Source organism: Dipteris shenzhenensis, chromosome 30 (assembly GCF_047967505.1).
Source record: "Dipteris shenzhenensis isolate YYH24624 ecotype China chromosome 30, Dip_SZ_1.0, whole genome shotgun sequence".
NCBI lineage: Eukaryota > Viridiplantae > Streptophyta > Polypodiopsida > Gleicheniales > Dipteridaceae > Dipteris > Dipteris shenzhenensis.
The window spans coordinates 35,387,345-35,404,107 of NC_141625.1; the positions used below are offsets into that span (position 1 = coordinate 35,387,345).

General features: G+C 41.9%; 1 protein-coding gene across 1 annotated transcript; it reads left to right on the plus strand.

Moving 5' to 3' along the window:
* Nucleotides 1–1,407: 1,407 nt before the first annotated feature.
* Nucleotides 1,408–2,552, plus strand: LOC147882036 (acidic endochitinase SE2-like). Its single transcript, XM_087401612.1, has one exon. The coding sequence runs from the start codon at nt 1,471–1,473 to the stop codon at nt 2,386–2,388; it is 918 nt and encodes a 305-aa protein (XP_087257738.1). The 5' UTR covers nt 1,408–1,470; the 3' UTR covers nt 2,389–2,552.
* The last annotated feature ends 14,211 nt before the right edge of the window (nt 2,553–16,763 follow it).

The following is a 16,763-nucleotide window of genomic DNA, read 5'->3' on the forward strand; positions in this document are numbered from 1 at the left end:
GAGCATATAAAAATGCTTGCTCCAGCTTTAGTATATGGCCAAAACACCCATAAATATATTACATCATAGCTATAGCCAAAATAGCCACCATTGAAATTTTAGGCACAAAGCACTGGCATTCCCAAGATTGATTAGGATGATGAGTTTCCAATGACAAAAGGTGGTGCACCATATTCCCCTCCTTTACTTCTCATGTGCCGACTGTTGGCTAGGCACTATGACATTTAAAGTTGTTTTTTCTTCTTCTTCTTTGTCTTCTTCTTCTTCTTCTTTGTCTTCTTTATCTTCCTCTTGATTTTCTTGTTCATAGTATTGTATGCTTTAGGGGAAGAAAACTTGTCTTTCATTGGCTTGGTGAGAGATGTGAGTAAATGAGGTAAGTTAGAAAGAATAGCAAGAAGGCAGGTGGGCCAAGAACAATGGAGGTAGCTAGGTTGTTCTAGTCAAAAGCAAGAGTGTTTATCATGATAAGTGAGAGCAATGATGAGGCAAGATAGGTTGCTCTAGTCAAAAGGCATGGGTATTTTGCCAATTAGAAACTTGCAAGGGCAAGGAAATACTTATCTTCCCTTAACTGGACATGGTCCAAGTACCTACATTCCTTCGAAGGTCAAGGACCTACCTCGCCTTATGTCCTTCTAGAAGAGGGGACTCCCTACCCCCCTTGAAATAGTATAGTAATTCTTCCATGCTTCTAGTTGTGCTTCTCTTTTCTAGCTCTCCTACCCCTTCAATCCTAAGATGTTTAAGACAAGAATTGTGTCTCTAGGGTATGAATAAGGGGCAAGATCTACATTGAGAGGTGATAAAATTTAAGGCAACAATTGTGGCTCCATGGTTTGACTATGAGGCAACATCTGGATAAAGAGAGAGGAAGAATCTCACCTTCCTTGTTAATCATTGTTTTTAACCCTATCTTTATGGTGTTTTAGCTAATAATTATGGCTTCATGAGGTGCTTAGGAGGCAGCATGCATGTGCATCAAGAGAGGTGAAGGATCTTTCTTGCACATTGTTGCCTAGTTTCTCCCCTAGAGGGACCCACCCCCTACATTTAATGCCCTACCACCCTTTTCATGCATGTACTTTCCCCTCCCTCTTCATGTAGTTCCTCTCCTTTTCTCCTCTACTCCTCTCTGTCCTTACATTTCACCCCTCTCCTTTGCCTCTTTCTCTAATCAATGTGAAATTTTGAACAAGCTATTTCTATATTAGCTTGCCCAATGCGTAGTCTTTTTCCACACCGTCTTTAAAAACGAGCTTTTCCACGCCGTCCACTCTTTGACGAATTGAAAGTTGGAACTAATAGAAGCTTGACTCCTTTTCCGGCTTACTCTTTCATCATTTCGTGCCTTGAAGGGATATAAATACGAATGCTCATCCATGGCTCTTCGCACATCTGTCTGTCTCTCATTCTTTGTGTTAGCTCCCATCTACCTTGCCGTTGTGTCTCTAAGCTTTTTTGGACGTCATGAGGAGCCTTGATAACCTGTCCCTCGCCGCCATAGCCATCCTCCTGTTTGCCTCCCTCCCTCTTTCTCACCAGCAAGGAATGCTAGTGACTTACTGGGGCCAAGATGGTAACGAAGGAAGCTTGGCCTCAGCCTGTCAAACTGGCCTTTACAACATAGTCATCGTCTCCTTCCTCTCTCAGTTCGGAGATAACCAGCAGCCGGTTCTCAACCTGGCCGGGCACTGCGACCCCTCTCAGAACGGGTGCACTTCCATTAGCTCCGACATCCAGACTTGCCAGTCCCAGAACGTATTAGTGCTGTTATCTATTGGCGGTGGAGCTGGAAGCTATGGTCTGAATTCCGACCAGGATGCACAATCTGTAGCTTCTTATCTTTGGAACAACTATCTTGGTGGGCAATCTAGTTCCAGACCTTTGGGATCGGCTGTTCTGGATGGTATTGACTTCGACATCGAGACTGGTGGCTCCGCTTATTATGCCACTCTTGCTACGACCCTGCGGCAATTAAGCTCCGGAAGCTCCAAGAAATACTACCTTACTGCAGCTCCCCAATGTCCATACCCCGACGCCAACCTCGGTCCCGGTTCCGGCACTGCTTTAGGAACAGGAACCTTCGACTACGTGTCGGTTCAATTCTACAACAACCCACCTTGCGAGTATTCTAGTTCAAACGGCGTCGCTTCTCTGCTTGCTGCTTGGAATCAATGGACCGCAGGAGTCCCTGCTGCCAAGATTCTGATGGGTCTTCCAGCGTCTACGGACGCAGCATCATCAGGCTTTATGCCTACGGACGTTTTGATATCTCAAGTTCTACCAACGATCAAACAGGCGAGCAACTATGGAGGCGTGATGCTCTACAGCTTCGCCTATGATAGAACTTCTAACTATGGCTCCACCATAAAGTCCAGCCTCTAAATAACTGATGGGTTCAGCCCACCCATCTCAAGAATAAAATATATGTATGGCAATTTCACAGGCATTCCTCAAAATTCTACTTAAGTTGTTAGCGTGATCATGCCCCAATACGAGAATCTACTCGCATCTTGGTCCCATCCATTGAAAACTCAAATTCAGTCCGCCTTAATCACGTTCTACAATCAACCAGCCTCGTATTTCAATCCGGCAATCTCCACTGCTTTCGAGACGAAGCCGTAACCATGTGAAAACTTCAATTTAACGCCTGTTGCACAAGGACAGTGAAAAGTGCAATATCTGCTTCACAAGTCAGAGAATCTCGCTATCAGCAAGAAATCCACTAACTGCCCATTTACTAGGCGTATGTGAAGGTCGATCAAACACGTCACGCATTTACTAACCGATGATCTGTTTAAAGGGGGTCCGGCTCGTAGATCTTTCAAAATATTACCCCAAAAACTTTTGAAACATAAAATCTAAACTCAAGATGTATAAGTATGATCAGGCATGGTTTGTCACAATAAATGGAGAAATTTCTAACGACAATTAAACTCCAATGAAAAGAGTTCTTCCAGATTGCATGAAAACATATGAATGAAACATTTAAAAAAAACACTATATTAATCAATGTATATGCCTAGTGCCTAAAACAAGTGTCCCTTGAGATGGGCAAGAAAATATGAACCGAAGGCGAGGAGCCTTCTTAAACTAGATGAGTGGCCTGACCCGTCTACAACGGGTTACAGACCCAGCAAAATCAAGGCTATTTAGTATCTCAACAATGACTCATCACTCAGTAATATAGCTCGTAGGGTGTAGAATCTACAATCCCCTTCACCTTGTCACACATTTTCTAATATAGTTGCTCATTCCCATTATGATCAGCGTTTTGTTAGAGGCGAAGATTTATGGAAGCTTTGGGTTCAGCTTCAACTCTATTGAGTGAGTGTCCTACGGAGTTTTGCTCATCCCCCTCTCTCCTTGATGTTGTTCAAACCAATTTAGCCTCTCAATTCCACTTAGTCACCATAAGCCTACAATTTGTTAGCTGATCAATGAACAGAGGCTGGTATAGCATCGAGAATCCAATGCTTATACTCTCGATAACTGAGTTCTAGCTGCAATGAGTCATAAAACCGCAAAAAGAAGTATCTTTTGGTAGCCACTCAGTATGTCACTAAGTGGGCTGAAGCTATCGCCCTCCCTACTGTAAATGGTAAGGCAGTTTCAAATTTCATATTTGAACGTATCTGCACAAGGTTTGGGACACCCATGGAAATAGTCTCTGACCATGGGAGTCCATTCTTAAATGAAGCAGTGGAGTTACTCATGGATCGCATGGGTATTGATCATCACACTTCTAGCATCTATTATCTAGCATCCATGGGTCAAACAGAGTGGACCAATGGCCTCCTTTGTAAAACCATGGGAGAAATGGTCACAGGGAATAGGAGCCTGTGGGATCAGAAGGTCACTGAAGCCGTGTGGGCTTACAACATCACTCATAAAACATCTACTGGTCACACTCCTTTTGAGTTGGTGTATGGTACTGAGGAAGTTTTACCACTAGAGATAGAGATTCCGGCCTTGAGATTGGCACAAGAACAGAGGATGACAGAAGATGAACATGTAGAGGCCAGATTGGTACAACTTGAGAAGTTAGATGAAACCCGATGCCTTGCACTACATCAAACAGAGATTCAAAAGAATCGACAAAAGGCCCGCTTGGATGCTAAGATTCACAAGGGATGGGAAAGATGCTTTGCTGAGGGGGATGTTGTGCTATGCTTTGATAATATATTGGACTACCAAATGGATAAGAAGTTTCTGCCACTGTGGACCGGTCCATACAAAGTCATTAAAGAACGTAGCAATGGGTCTGTACAAGTTCAGGAGTTGCATGAGCCATATGGCAAGAAGGTGATCAACAAGCGTTACCTCAAGCCCTTCTTTGTGCATGATATACCCAGGCATGGAAATGCTGTGCATTCCCTGCCTGGGGAGGGGAACTGTTATGGATAAATTTGTCTGAGGGAAAAAGGTATAAATATGAGTGTATGTTTTTATGTGTGGCAATAGTATAATAAAATATGGTGTGCATAGGGCCCAGGGTTGAGGTGGCAGGGCATGACCATGTGCCACCCTTCCACGTAAGAGGACCCATAAGGTGTGATGTACATAATCCATGATAGTAATATTATAAAATGTAAGGTGGCATGGCTCCTCCATGTGCCACCCCTCCACCTAGACTGCATTTAGTGAGATATGGCTCAAAGTCCATGGGAGAAGTAATATAAAATAGGTGGAGATGGATATTATATTGGGTTATTCCCTCCATATGGGATAGGCCCATGTGGGGGAGGTATACAAGGTCCAAGAGAGCAAGTTAAATAATGGGGAAAGTAGGATGAGGTGGCAAGATTCCTTGTGCCAACCCTCCACTTGTCCTCCTAAAGGTTTGAACATATTATAAAATTGGGAAGAGACCAAGGGAGTATCATAGACTTGAGATATGGGGCTTGATTTATATGGAAAATTGAGGCAAAGGGTTGTCGCACACAATTGAGAGTGTGTGTGTGACCACCTACCCCACATGGGAGACTTTTCCACACACACCATGCATGTGGGAGGATGCATTTATTAGGAGAGACCCCCTCTTTTGGCTATAAAAGGAGGGGGCTATTCCTTGATGAGACACGCTCATTCTGGTCAAGGATGAGAAAGGAATGGATGTGTACTTTTAAAACCCAACTTCATTCCAGGGAGGACATCCCACACAATGCCATTGCATTAACCCATACACATCAACACATATCAATGAAGGGCCTTTGTACTGAATCTATATAAAAGGTTCTTTTTGGCTTGGCTTGCTAGCATCCTGGTGTTCTAGGTGATGGTTTTTACATTACCAATCTCTCTTTTAGCATCCCGTGCCAATTCTACTCCCCTTCTGCATTTCTCTATGTGTCTGGAGGATCCTAAACCACCTTTCTTATATTAAAAAATCAGCTTTTTGACTTATAACATTGGGCATCTATACCCAAGCACTGATAGAAATGTTGTTCATCGAGTGCAACGCTTTGAGTACCCTCTCCAACATCAAAACTTTTCAAGAAAAGATTGAGCATGGAAGTGTCGGTTTTCCCTACTATTCTTTGAAAGTCAACAATAAACCAAACACCATGTATGAATGATCATCAACATGGCAAGAAGTTTTTTGCACGGGCAGTTGGGGCGAATTCAAACACAAAATGTGGTGAGTGATTGCATATGAACAGCTTCAATTGACTCACATTGTTCCTCTTTTTGAGACTTCTGCATCATTGAAAATCACTTCTCACAGGATTGTTGCACTGCTGAGATAAGACATAGTTGAACAATCGATTAGACAACATGAAAGTGGCCATGGTGAAATGTCGCAATAGTACCATCCTCGACGTGTAGCCATCTTGAGGAGTTACAAATCTTTAGGACTTTGTTCATCAAGTGGTAGCTCTTTGGAGAGGTTTGTGGCATGGCTATGAGAGATATCAAACTCACCCTTACGTCTATGGTTTCTGCAAGCTTTTTCCATGGCATAATATTCAAAGTGGAGCCAACTTCCATACTTAAAAAGCAAGTAAGAATTTCACTTTGATCTTTCTTATGTCCACAATTGTGATGATGAAACAGCATGTTTGATTTTATAGAGAAAAGGGATGAAACCCCTTGTCTAGATTGAGAGCATACTCACTTGCAATATATCTAGATCGAAACTACATGTGATGCTTGAGACCTCGAGGGTTTCACCTCCCAAAATTTTAGTGTACCACATGCATTCAAAAGGAGGGGTATTTTTCTTCCACTTTTGGAAAAAATTTAACAGGTTTACAATAACATGAGGAGGTTCTTAATTCAACTTTAGATAGCTCATAAGAAAAGAGGGGTTGTTTTATTGGGAAAAAAATTTTAGTTGAGGGTTTTTTTAATACCTGTTGAACGCACGTGATACCTAGGATTTCTTAGTGGTGCACCCCCCGAGCTTGAGCCCTAGGTGTTGATCTTTGTTCATATGTGTAATTTTTGTGGAGACGAGTAACCTGACCCATCTATGATGGGCTAGCGACCCTCTCCATCGGGTCTCAAGGTTGGGATCCTAGGCTCTCTTTTGTTTCAATGAATACAATTTAAGATTAAGACCATATTAGGAAAAATGGGAAAATCCCAAGTCCCACTTTTTTCTGCACTAACAATTTTGGGGTCTAAAAAAGAGGAATTTTGAAACAAACATGCATGGCATGAATTTGTGAAAAACATGAATCTCGCTATCAGCAAGAAATGGCATGAATCTCGCTATCAGCAAGAAATCCACTAACTGTGCATTTACTAGGCGTATGTGAAGGTCGATCAAACATGTCATGCATTTACTAACTGATGATGTGTTTAAAGGGGGTCCGGGAGGGTAAAATGGCCCCTAGATCTTTCAAAATATCACCCCAAAAAACTTTTGAAACATAAAATCTAAACTCAAGATGTATAAGTATGATCAGGCATGGTTTGTCACAATAAATGGAGAAATTTCTAACGACAATTAAACTCCAATGAAAAGAGTTATTCCACATTGCATGAAAACATATGAATGAAACATTTAAAAAAACATTATATTAATCAATGTATATGCCTAGTGCCTAAAACAAGTGTCCATTGAGATGGGCAAGAAAATATGAACTGAAGGCGAGGAGCCTCCTTAAACTAGACGAGTGGCCTGACCCGTCTACAACAGGTTACAAACCCAACAAAATCAAGGCTATTTAGTATCTCAACAATGGCTCATGACTCAGTAATATAGCTCGTAGGGTGTAGAATCTACAATCCCCTTCACCTTGTCACACATTTTCTAATATAGTTGCTCATTCCCATTATGATCAGCGTTTTGTTAGAGGCGAAGATTTATGGAAGCTTTGGGTTCAGGTTCAGCTTCAACTCTATTGAGTGAGTGTCCTGCAGAGTTTTGCTCATCCTCCTCTCTCCCTGATGTTGTTCAAACCAATTCAGCCTCTCAATTCCACTTAGTCACCATAAGCCTACAATTTGTTAGCTGATCAATGAACGAAGGCCGGCATAGCATCGAGAATCCAATGCTTATACTCTCGATAACTGAGTTCTAGCTACAATGAGTCATAAAAGGCCCTATTTTGTAGGATGAGACATTGTATATAGTTGAAGTGCCTAGATTATGCCAACTTCTTGCCCTCTCATTTTGACAAATAAATTCCAATACAGTTGCAGTTGGTGCATTCATCATCCAAAAATTTTGGCTGAGTCCCTTTGCAATTTCTAGAATCTGGAATCCCCCAAGACTGCGAGGCTTCCAAAAGAAACGTATAACATAGAAGATCAAGCATAAGTATCCAAACATTCTGAGCAATTTGCCTCACTCTATAAGGCTTGTTGGATTGTATCCAACCCATTTCCTTAAAGGGAGGCAAGAAGCTATAATTGCTTTGCCTAGGTAATCAAGGCGAGATGAAGCTTTGTAATAAATTCAAGTGTGCACAACACAAATCAAGAGGTGGTATATATTCTCCAATTTGTGAGAGCACTTGGAGTAGAATACATCCATCGAATCCCTTAAACTATCATTTTCAGACATATGCAGAGCAACCTAGATGTGGGAAGTTAGGATTTGATTCGAAGATATGCTGGGCAAGGCACACCCTAGACCTATGGGTGGAAGGGTTGCAAGGAGTGTTGGGGTAAAGGGCAGTGTGCCCACCCACTTGTACAGTGCCCATGTATACTCATATATATATGATAGAGGAATAAGCTGGAGTAGCTTTTGCTCCACCACTTTTGGTGTCTCCCTATCCCTTTGTGTGTGCTCTCCTCTCCCACAACTGGTATCAGAGCAGGTCGTGGTGTTCGATCTGCGGGGAGCTTCGCGAGGGCTTGTGGTGTGTGCGGATCGAGCATTGAAGGAGCTTTGGATCGATGTCTCTCATGGAGAAGATGGGGCAGCCATAGCTATGCTGATCTGCTGATCTGAGCTCCGAGAGCTCGAGGAGAAGAGCCTGAGGAGAGAGTTCAATGCAGCCATCGAGGGAGCCCAGGCTGTTGAGGCACCCATGAGCGTGTGTTGCAGGACACTATTGTAGAGCCGTGAGTAGGAGTGGTTGGAGAAGACATCATTTGGGAGCTTTATTGCCTCATTGATGGAAGCATTGCTTCGTAGATACTTGCTGGAGATCGTTGACATTGGTGTTTCGTAACTCACAAGTGGATATTGTTGGAGCTGCCCATATGGCGGAGGAGCTGTGGTTGAAGCATATGTGCTTGGAGCTTTGAGCGATGCACTCTTGAGGCTAAGCCTTCATTGGAGAGCGTTGTTTGGAGAGGGCTGTAGGGAAGCTCTTTGTAGATGTAGCTGCTGCAGATGGCTCGTGAGCCACTACGAGCTCTTAGATGGAGTAGGTAGGAGTCTCTTTCTCTCCATACCCTTATCCTTCCTGTGAGCAAAGGAAGAGCAGCCCAGTGATAGCAACAACTTCCACTTTGGAGAAAAAGAGTGAGTTCTTTGTTTTTAGTCTGGAAATCTTACAGTATTTTAGACAGTAAAAGTGAGCAGAATGCCATTTTTGACAGCAAGTATTTGCAAATCCATAAGGATTTAGGCTTGGTGCCCAGCAAAGGAGTCGGAGAACTTTGAAAGGGCTACGTTTTCTCTGTTGACAGCTCAGTCATCCGAGTTTACAGTACAGAGTTATTTACTATCCAAAATAGGGACAGTTTGTGATCAGTGTGCAGACAGCCATTTTGCAGACTATATATCTTTTCACCTGTGCAAAATCTGCCACTGCGTTCAATTAGAGAGTTGTAAATCCTTCAAAACACTACAACTTTGCTGTTGGATGCAAGTTGATCCAACTTTTGGATCAAAAGATATTGCTGTTTAAAAACAGTGACAATACAAGTACAGTGCCATTTTTCTTTTTTGCAGATGTCACAAGGGTACAATGGATGCATGATATTGTCGCTTACTTGGATGCACAAATGATATAGTGGTACATGCCATTTGGATGCCATTTTGGTTGTCAATTGACACATTTTGGATGCATCATTCCTCACATGCTGTGAGAGGTCTCAAGGTTGAACAGAAAATACAGCCTTGGTAACATTTATGAGGTGTCTTGATGCTGAGTTCAGTGACATTGATAGTCACTTTGCATTGATTTGTTGGGTTTATTTACATCTTTTGGACAACTTTGGTCCTTCAATTTTATACTGACTTTTCATAGGGGAGACTCTGACAAATTTATGACAAGCATTTGGTACGCTTTTATGCATGAAAGTGGATACATGTTTGAGCTGGTTTGTGCTCATTAACTTGCAGGATACTTAATGTATGTCCATAGTATTTCTCATGATGTCACTTGGCAGCAAACATTCAAGGAAGCTGCTGTTGCTGTTTTTATGACAAAACAGTCATTTTCAGGACTGAATATCTCTTTCCTGGTGCGGAATTGCACTTTGTGCCAAACTGAAAAGTTGTAGTTCACAGAACATACTACAACTTTGCTTTTGGAAGCAAGTTGATCCAGTATAAGCTGCAGGAGTTACAGCCTCTGCAAAACCACAAAAAGTTGTAGTCTACTGTCTATTTCTAACCAATGTGCAGGAAGCTGTTTTTCAGGTGAGAATATCTGAGAATTCACAAGGATTTGGCTCTTGAGGTCAACTGACAAGTTGTAGATCTTTCTATCAGCTACAACTTTGCTGTTTACAGCTTTGGCATCCGGTATTTCAGTGAAAAGATATCGCTGTTCAAAAACAAGGACAGCGTGTTATCTTGCCCAAAGTGGCTGTGAGGTATTGTTGTAGGAATTTCTCTTGCACAACAGTGAATTGGGAACTCACAGTAAATTACAGAAAGTGATTGGGATCTCACTTCAATCCAAGGGCATTATTGGCATTTTGGCAAGTCACTTTGGCACATTTGGCAAGTGGTGAATGCTTGATTTTGTTGCCAAAGGATTGCACACTTGAGGTGATGCATTGGTGTTGCAGTAAATGCCATTTCGATGCATTATGGATTTGCATTGGTGGATACCGCACTGATGTTTATGGATAGTTGAGCTGGGCTCCTATTGCCATTGGTTGAGTAGGCATTGCTCATTTGGTTCAGTGCATTTCTTACTTGGATTGCCAGGCATTGGCAGGTTACTGGGCAGCATATATTCTTGTTTATGCCTCTTTATGGTCTGGACAACACTATATTTTTTGGTCATTGGGGTTGCCTATTGCACTATACTGCTCTTTGGTTGTGAGCTATTGTGCCACAGATATGGCATCTACAGTTGGTAGTGCCCTCTTTGATATTGAGAGGTTGGATGGATCAAACTTTCAGTATTGGAAAGAGCAGATTTATGATGTGTTAGTACAGAAGAGGCAGCATAAGCCCATTCAATGCAAAGGTGTCAAGCCTAATAGCATTAAACAGAGTGATTGGGATGACATGGATGAGCAAGCATGCTCTATCATTCAGTCATCACTCTCAAGTCAGTCTACTTGCAGGTATAGGATGGTGTACAGGGTGTAGACTACCATGTATATGAGTTTTATACTCGTATATGCCGGATGTATGACCATGATAGTGTTATGTTACAGCATGATGGGCTCAAATGTCCTAATGGGCTGAAATACAGCCTTGATATGCACTCCAAAGGTCGATCAATTGGTAGAAACAGGTCATGTTCAAGGGGGAATTCCAAGAGCAAGTCTAGCTCTCGGACTTGTTTTAGATGTTTCTATTGTGGAAAGTATGGCCACATGAAAAAGTATTGCTGGAAATGGCTAAGAAAATGCAAGAAGAAGAGCAAGGCTAAGAATGATAGGAAGAAGGAGAAGAAGCATGATGAGCTTCAAGGCGTGGATGCCAGGGTTTCCACTGACAGTAGCAGTGATGAAGGCATTCTTTTGTCTATGTTTGACACCTCCTTCTTGGCCACTGATGTACCCATTCTTGGTGATTGGATGTTAGATCCATGTGCTTCATGTCATATGACCCCTCATAGGTCATGGTTCAGTGCATATCATGAATGCATTGTGGAGAGTGGTTTGATGGGCATTGATCATTCTATGGATGTCTATGGTTATGGGGATATCCACCTTGTTATGCCTAGTGGCTCTATTCTTGTTCTACAAAGGGTTAGACATATACCAAGACTTGCTACGAGCAAGATCAGTACTGGACAGTTGGTTGAGGCAGGTTATCATGTCTCTTTGGGTGATCATGCATGGAAGATTACTAGAGGCAATCTGGTTATGGCTAGGGGATCACGGGTTGGATTCTCTTATGCATTCTATGTATCAGGTGTCCAGGATAAGATGCTTATGATTAGTAAGCAGCCATCAGCTAGTTTATGGTATGCCAGACTTGGACATATGTCTACTGCAGGTATGGAAGCCCTTACAACATTGAGATACATTCCTGTTATGGATGTCTCTCAAATTTTATGTCATGATTGTGATGATGGTCAGCAGTCAGGATCCTCCTTTGTGAGGAAGATAGTCAGTGAGAGGTATCTTGAGCCATTGCAGTTGGTCCATAGTGCAGTTTGTGGGCCTATGCCCACCGTTTCACTAGGTGGTGCCTCTTACTTTGTGACATTTATTGATGCTGCTACAAAGTACATATGGGTCTATCCGATTCGACAGAAGTATGATGTATATGATACATTTCAGCGCTTCTTGGGTAATGCTGAAAATTAGTCAAGAAAGAAGCTATTGAGCTTGATGACTGATGGTGATGCAGAGTTTACCTCTTCTAGATTTCAGCATCTATGTGATACACTTGGTATCAGGAGGGTGTTGACCACTCCTCATCTTTTTGCTCACGATGCCTTAGCAGAAGGCATAAATCGGATTCTATTGGACAGGATGGGTAGCATGCTACGGTATGCAGGTCTTACCGAATGCTATTGGGCTGAGGCATGTAAGGCAGCTGCATACTTGCTTAACAGGTCACCCAAGAGATCTCTGAATGGTAGAGTGCCATTTGACTTCTTGACAGGCAAGGCACCATGTTATGAGCATTTACGTGTGTTTGGCTGCGAGGCTTATGCTCATGGTTCCCGATCGAGGAGATGTATCTTCCTTGGATACAGTGAGTCCAGTGAGGACTACAGGTTATGGGATTCTTCAACTAGAGAGTTGATACGGAGCCATAATGTCTATTTCAGAGAGGATGCTATGTTTAGACAGCCCAGGACTGTGGATAGCAGGAGAGTGGTGTTCCAGGAGGGTGTAAGTGCACTGATACCTCCGAATTCTTTGCAGGGGCAGCCCATATCCCTTGGAGTGGGAGGTTTTTCCCACGGCGAACAGGTTATAAAGTTGGAATAGCCATGATTACTTCCTGATTTTGGTCAGAGACGGTCAGATGTCTTGAGTATTCCACAGGTTTATACTCCTATGGAGATTGTTGATGCATCTTCTATGGACAGTTACTGTTTACTCCCAGGATGTAGAGTGCCTCTTGTAGATGAGGATGAGGCTATGCATGGTGAGGAGGAAACCTTGGCTAATGATGCCCGGTATGATCCTTTGGCTGGTTATGCCAGGACAGATGTGGTTTCTACAGTTATTGACTCAGGTCATATTGCGCATGGGCAGAAATCATTGATGTGTTTGCTTCGTAAGTGCCTCCATGGCCAGAAGCAATCCCCTCGAGCTTGGCTTCATAGGTTTGATACCGTTATGAGAGCTCAGGATGTGATGCGCAGTGAGACAGGTTATGGTCTCAGTATTTAGGAGGTTGCTATCCTTCTGAGGTTACCTGCCATATGGTTCCTTATGGATAGGGATGCTTTGAAGTGGGCGCTGCATGGTCTTGATGATGTTTGTCAGATACTTGGTTGTTTCAGTATGGAGAGGGGGAAGTTACTGAGTACTCCATTGCCTGTATTGGCTCCATACTTGGAACACAGCAGGTTTGATGATCACAGATCAGTTGAGCAACAAGTTATGGTTGATATGGCAGCCATAGTACTTCATGCATCCATGACTGTGTTGAGACTTGGTTCTCACATGTTTGCCATTGGGGCTACACTTCCAGTTTTTGCTTCCGTTGGAGTGGGAGTTGGTAGCATGATTATGGCCGATTTTGGCAGTAGGGAAGCGGTTGTGGACATCAGGTCCTTATGCTTCCAGGAGCAGCATGCAGGTGATGCAAGTTGGGTAGACTAGCAGAGGTCTATTGTAGGGCATGTGCTTATGGTCACAGGTGGTACAGAGACATTTTCTTTGCACAGTGACAGTTCGGGTGCTATGGACTTAGCACAGGAGCACGTGGTGGTGAGAGTTCACTCTCCTAATGAGATCTGGCATGAGATCTTGGTTGACAGGAATCTACAGCTTGTCATTTTCTATCCTGCAGACCTGATGTCTGCTAGCAGCTTATCCTCTATGCACTTTGCACATTGTAAAGTGCCGATGGGCATAGGATGACAGTGTGGTCATCTTGTTTTTCAGCCTATGGTTGATTGTATTATATGTGTACTATACTCCCTTAAAGGCACACTACCTTTAAGTGGGAGGTTGTTGGGGTAAAGGGCAGTGTGCCCACCCACTTGTACAGTGCCCATGTATACTCATATATATATGATAGAGGAATAAGATGGAGTAGCTTTTGCTCCACCACTTTTGGTGTCTTTCTATCCTTTTGTGTGTGCTCTCCTCTCCCACAAGGAGTAGAACTACCGTACGAGTGCCTAGTGTTGGGATAATGTAATGTGGCATCCACACAACTGGAAATAAAAATTACAATAACAAAGGTTTTAACAACCCTTTGGTTTACCTACTACAACTTAATGCCATTGTAAAAATCATCATTCAGAAATACTAAGGCGATTCGTAAGTACTATGGGCCATACAACCAAGTGACAATATAAGTAATTTCCTTAAAAAATACTAAGATGGATCCATGGTCCATACAATATCATCCATAGAGGGAGAGAAATAGATTATTAACAATTGGAGCTAACCCCTCCTTCTAGGATACATGATGTATTCCATTTATCTCTCCTCAAACCACATGTGGATTAACCTAAACATGTACTCATTGAGCTGCAACCTTTGGATAAAGAAGTCTGCATCATAAATATTCCCAATTGCATCTTGAGATTTTGGCATCATGTGCTACAGAACCAAATTTACCTAGAATATATGATCACGTGGAAAGGTTTTAAAAGTTGAAAGCTCTTGGCAAACTGGACTCTATTCTTCAAGAATGTCCTTATCTTATGTTTGGTTTATTTCCATAATAATGCCAATGGACTACCTTGGAAGAAATTATGATCTTTAAGTAGGAATAGATGTAATGATGAAGGGCTTGACCATGTCCATGGTTAAGTTAACCAAGGTTAGCCAACCTCACCCTAGCTAGGTTTGTCTAGCTATTAGGCAGTTGATGGTCAAGGATGAGAAATGAATGGATGTGTACTTTCAAAACCTAACTTCATTCCAGGGATGACATCCCACACAATGCCATTGCATTAACCCATATCAACACATATCAATGAAGGGCCTTTGTAGTGAATCTGTATAAAAGGTTCTTTTTGGCTTGGCTTGCTAGCATCTTGGTGTTCTAGGTGATGGTTTTTACATTACCGATCTCTCTTTTAGCATCCCATGCCAATGCTACTCCCCTTCTGCATTTCTCTATGTGTCTAGAGGATCTTAAACCACCTTTGTTATATAAAAAAATCAGCTTTTTGACTTATAACACTGGGCACCTATACCCAAGCACCAATAGAAACGTTGTTCATCGAGTGCAACGCTTTGAGTACCCTCTCCAACATCAAAACTTTTCAAGAAAAGATCGAGCATGAAAGTGTCAGTTTTCCCTACTTCTCTTTAAAAGTTAATAATAAACCAAACACCATGTATGAATGATCCTCAACATGGCAAGAAGTTTTTTGCATGGGCAGTTGGGACCGATTCATACACAAAATGTGGTGAGTGATTGCATATGAACAGCTTCAATTGACTCACATTGTTCCTCTTTTTGAGACTTCTGCATCTTTGAAAATCACTTCTCACAGAATTGTTGCATTGCTGAGATAAGACATAGTTGAACAATCGATTAGACAACATGAAAGTGATCATGGTAAAATGTCACAACGGTACCATCCTCGACGTGCATCCACCTTGAGGAGTTGCAGATCTTTAGGACTTTGTTCATCGAGTGGTAGCTCTTTGGAGAGGTTTGTGGCATGGCTGTGAGAGATATCAAACTCCCCCTCACGTCTATGATTTCTACGAGCTTTTTCCATGGCATAATGACCAAAGTGGAGCCAACTTCCATACTTAAAAAGCAAGCAAGAATTTCACTTTGACCTTTCTTATGTCCACAATTGTGATGATGAAATGGCATGTTTGATTTTATAGAGAAAAGGGATGAAACCCCTTGTCTAGCTAGATTGAGATGAGGATTGAGAGCATACTCACTTGCAATATATCTAGATCGAAACTACATGTGATGCTTGAGACCTCAAGGGTTTCACCTCCCAAAATTTTAGTGTACCACGTGCATTCAAAAGGAGGGGTATTTTACTTCCACTTTTGGAAAAAATTTAACAGGTTTACAATAACAGGAGGAGGTTCTTAATTCAACTTTAGATAGTTCATAAGTAAAGAGGGGTTGTTTCATACCCGTTGAATGCACGTGATACCTAGGATTTCTTAGTGGTGCACCCCTCGAGCTTGAGACCTAGGTGTTGATCTTTGTTCATATGTGTAATTTGTTGTTACTTTGTTGAGACAAGTAACCTGACCCATCTATGATGGGCTAGCGACCCTCTCCATCGGGTCTCAAGGTTGGGATCCTAGGCTCTCTTTCGTTTTAACGAATACAATTTAAGATTAAGACCATATTAGGAAAAATGGGAAAATCCCAAGTCCCACTTTTTTCTGCACTAACAATTTTAGGGTCTAAAAAAGAGGAATTTTGAAACAAACATGCATGGCATGATTTTGTGAAAAACATGATTTTTTAAAGAAACATGAAAGCACTCTGAAAGCATGAATTCTTAAACAAACGTGCATGGCCTTAATTTTGAAACAAGCATTCATGATTAAAGTTAGTACAATCATTAGTTACAACATATCACCAAAAGTCAATGGAATATTTGATTTGTCTTTAAATCCTTTATCATTGCATTTATTTCAAATTTTAATACTAAAGTTCACTTACATTTGCATGTTTTTTGTACATGTTGCATTTTGGATATTATGCAGATGCTTTTAATGTTTTTTTTTTGCAACAAAAAAGGAGAAATGTTTTTTTTAATGCTCTTTCTTGCCTCTCGCTTTGCTTCATTCTCAATAATCCAAATTAT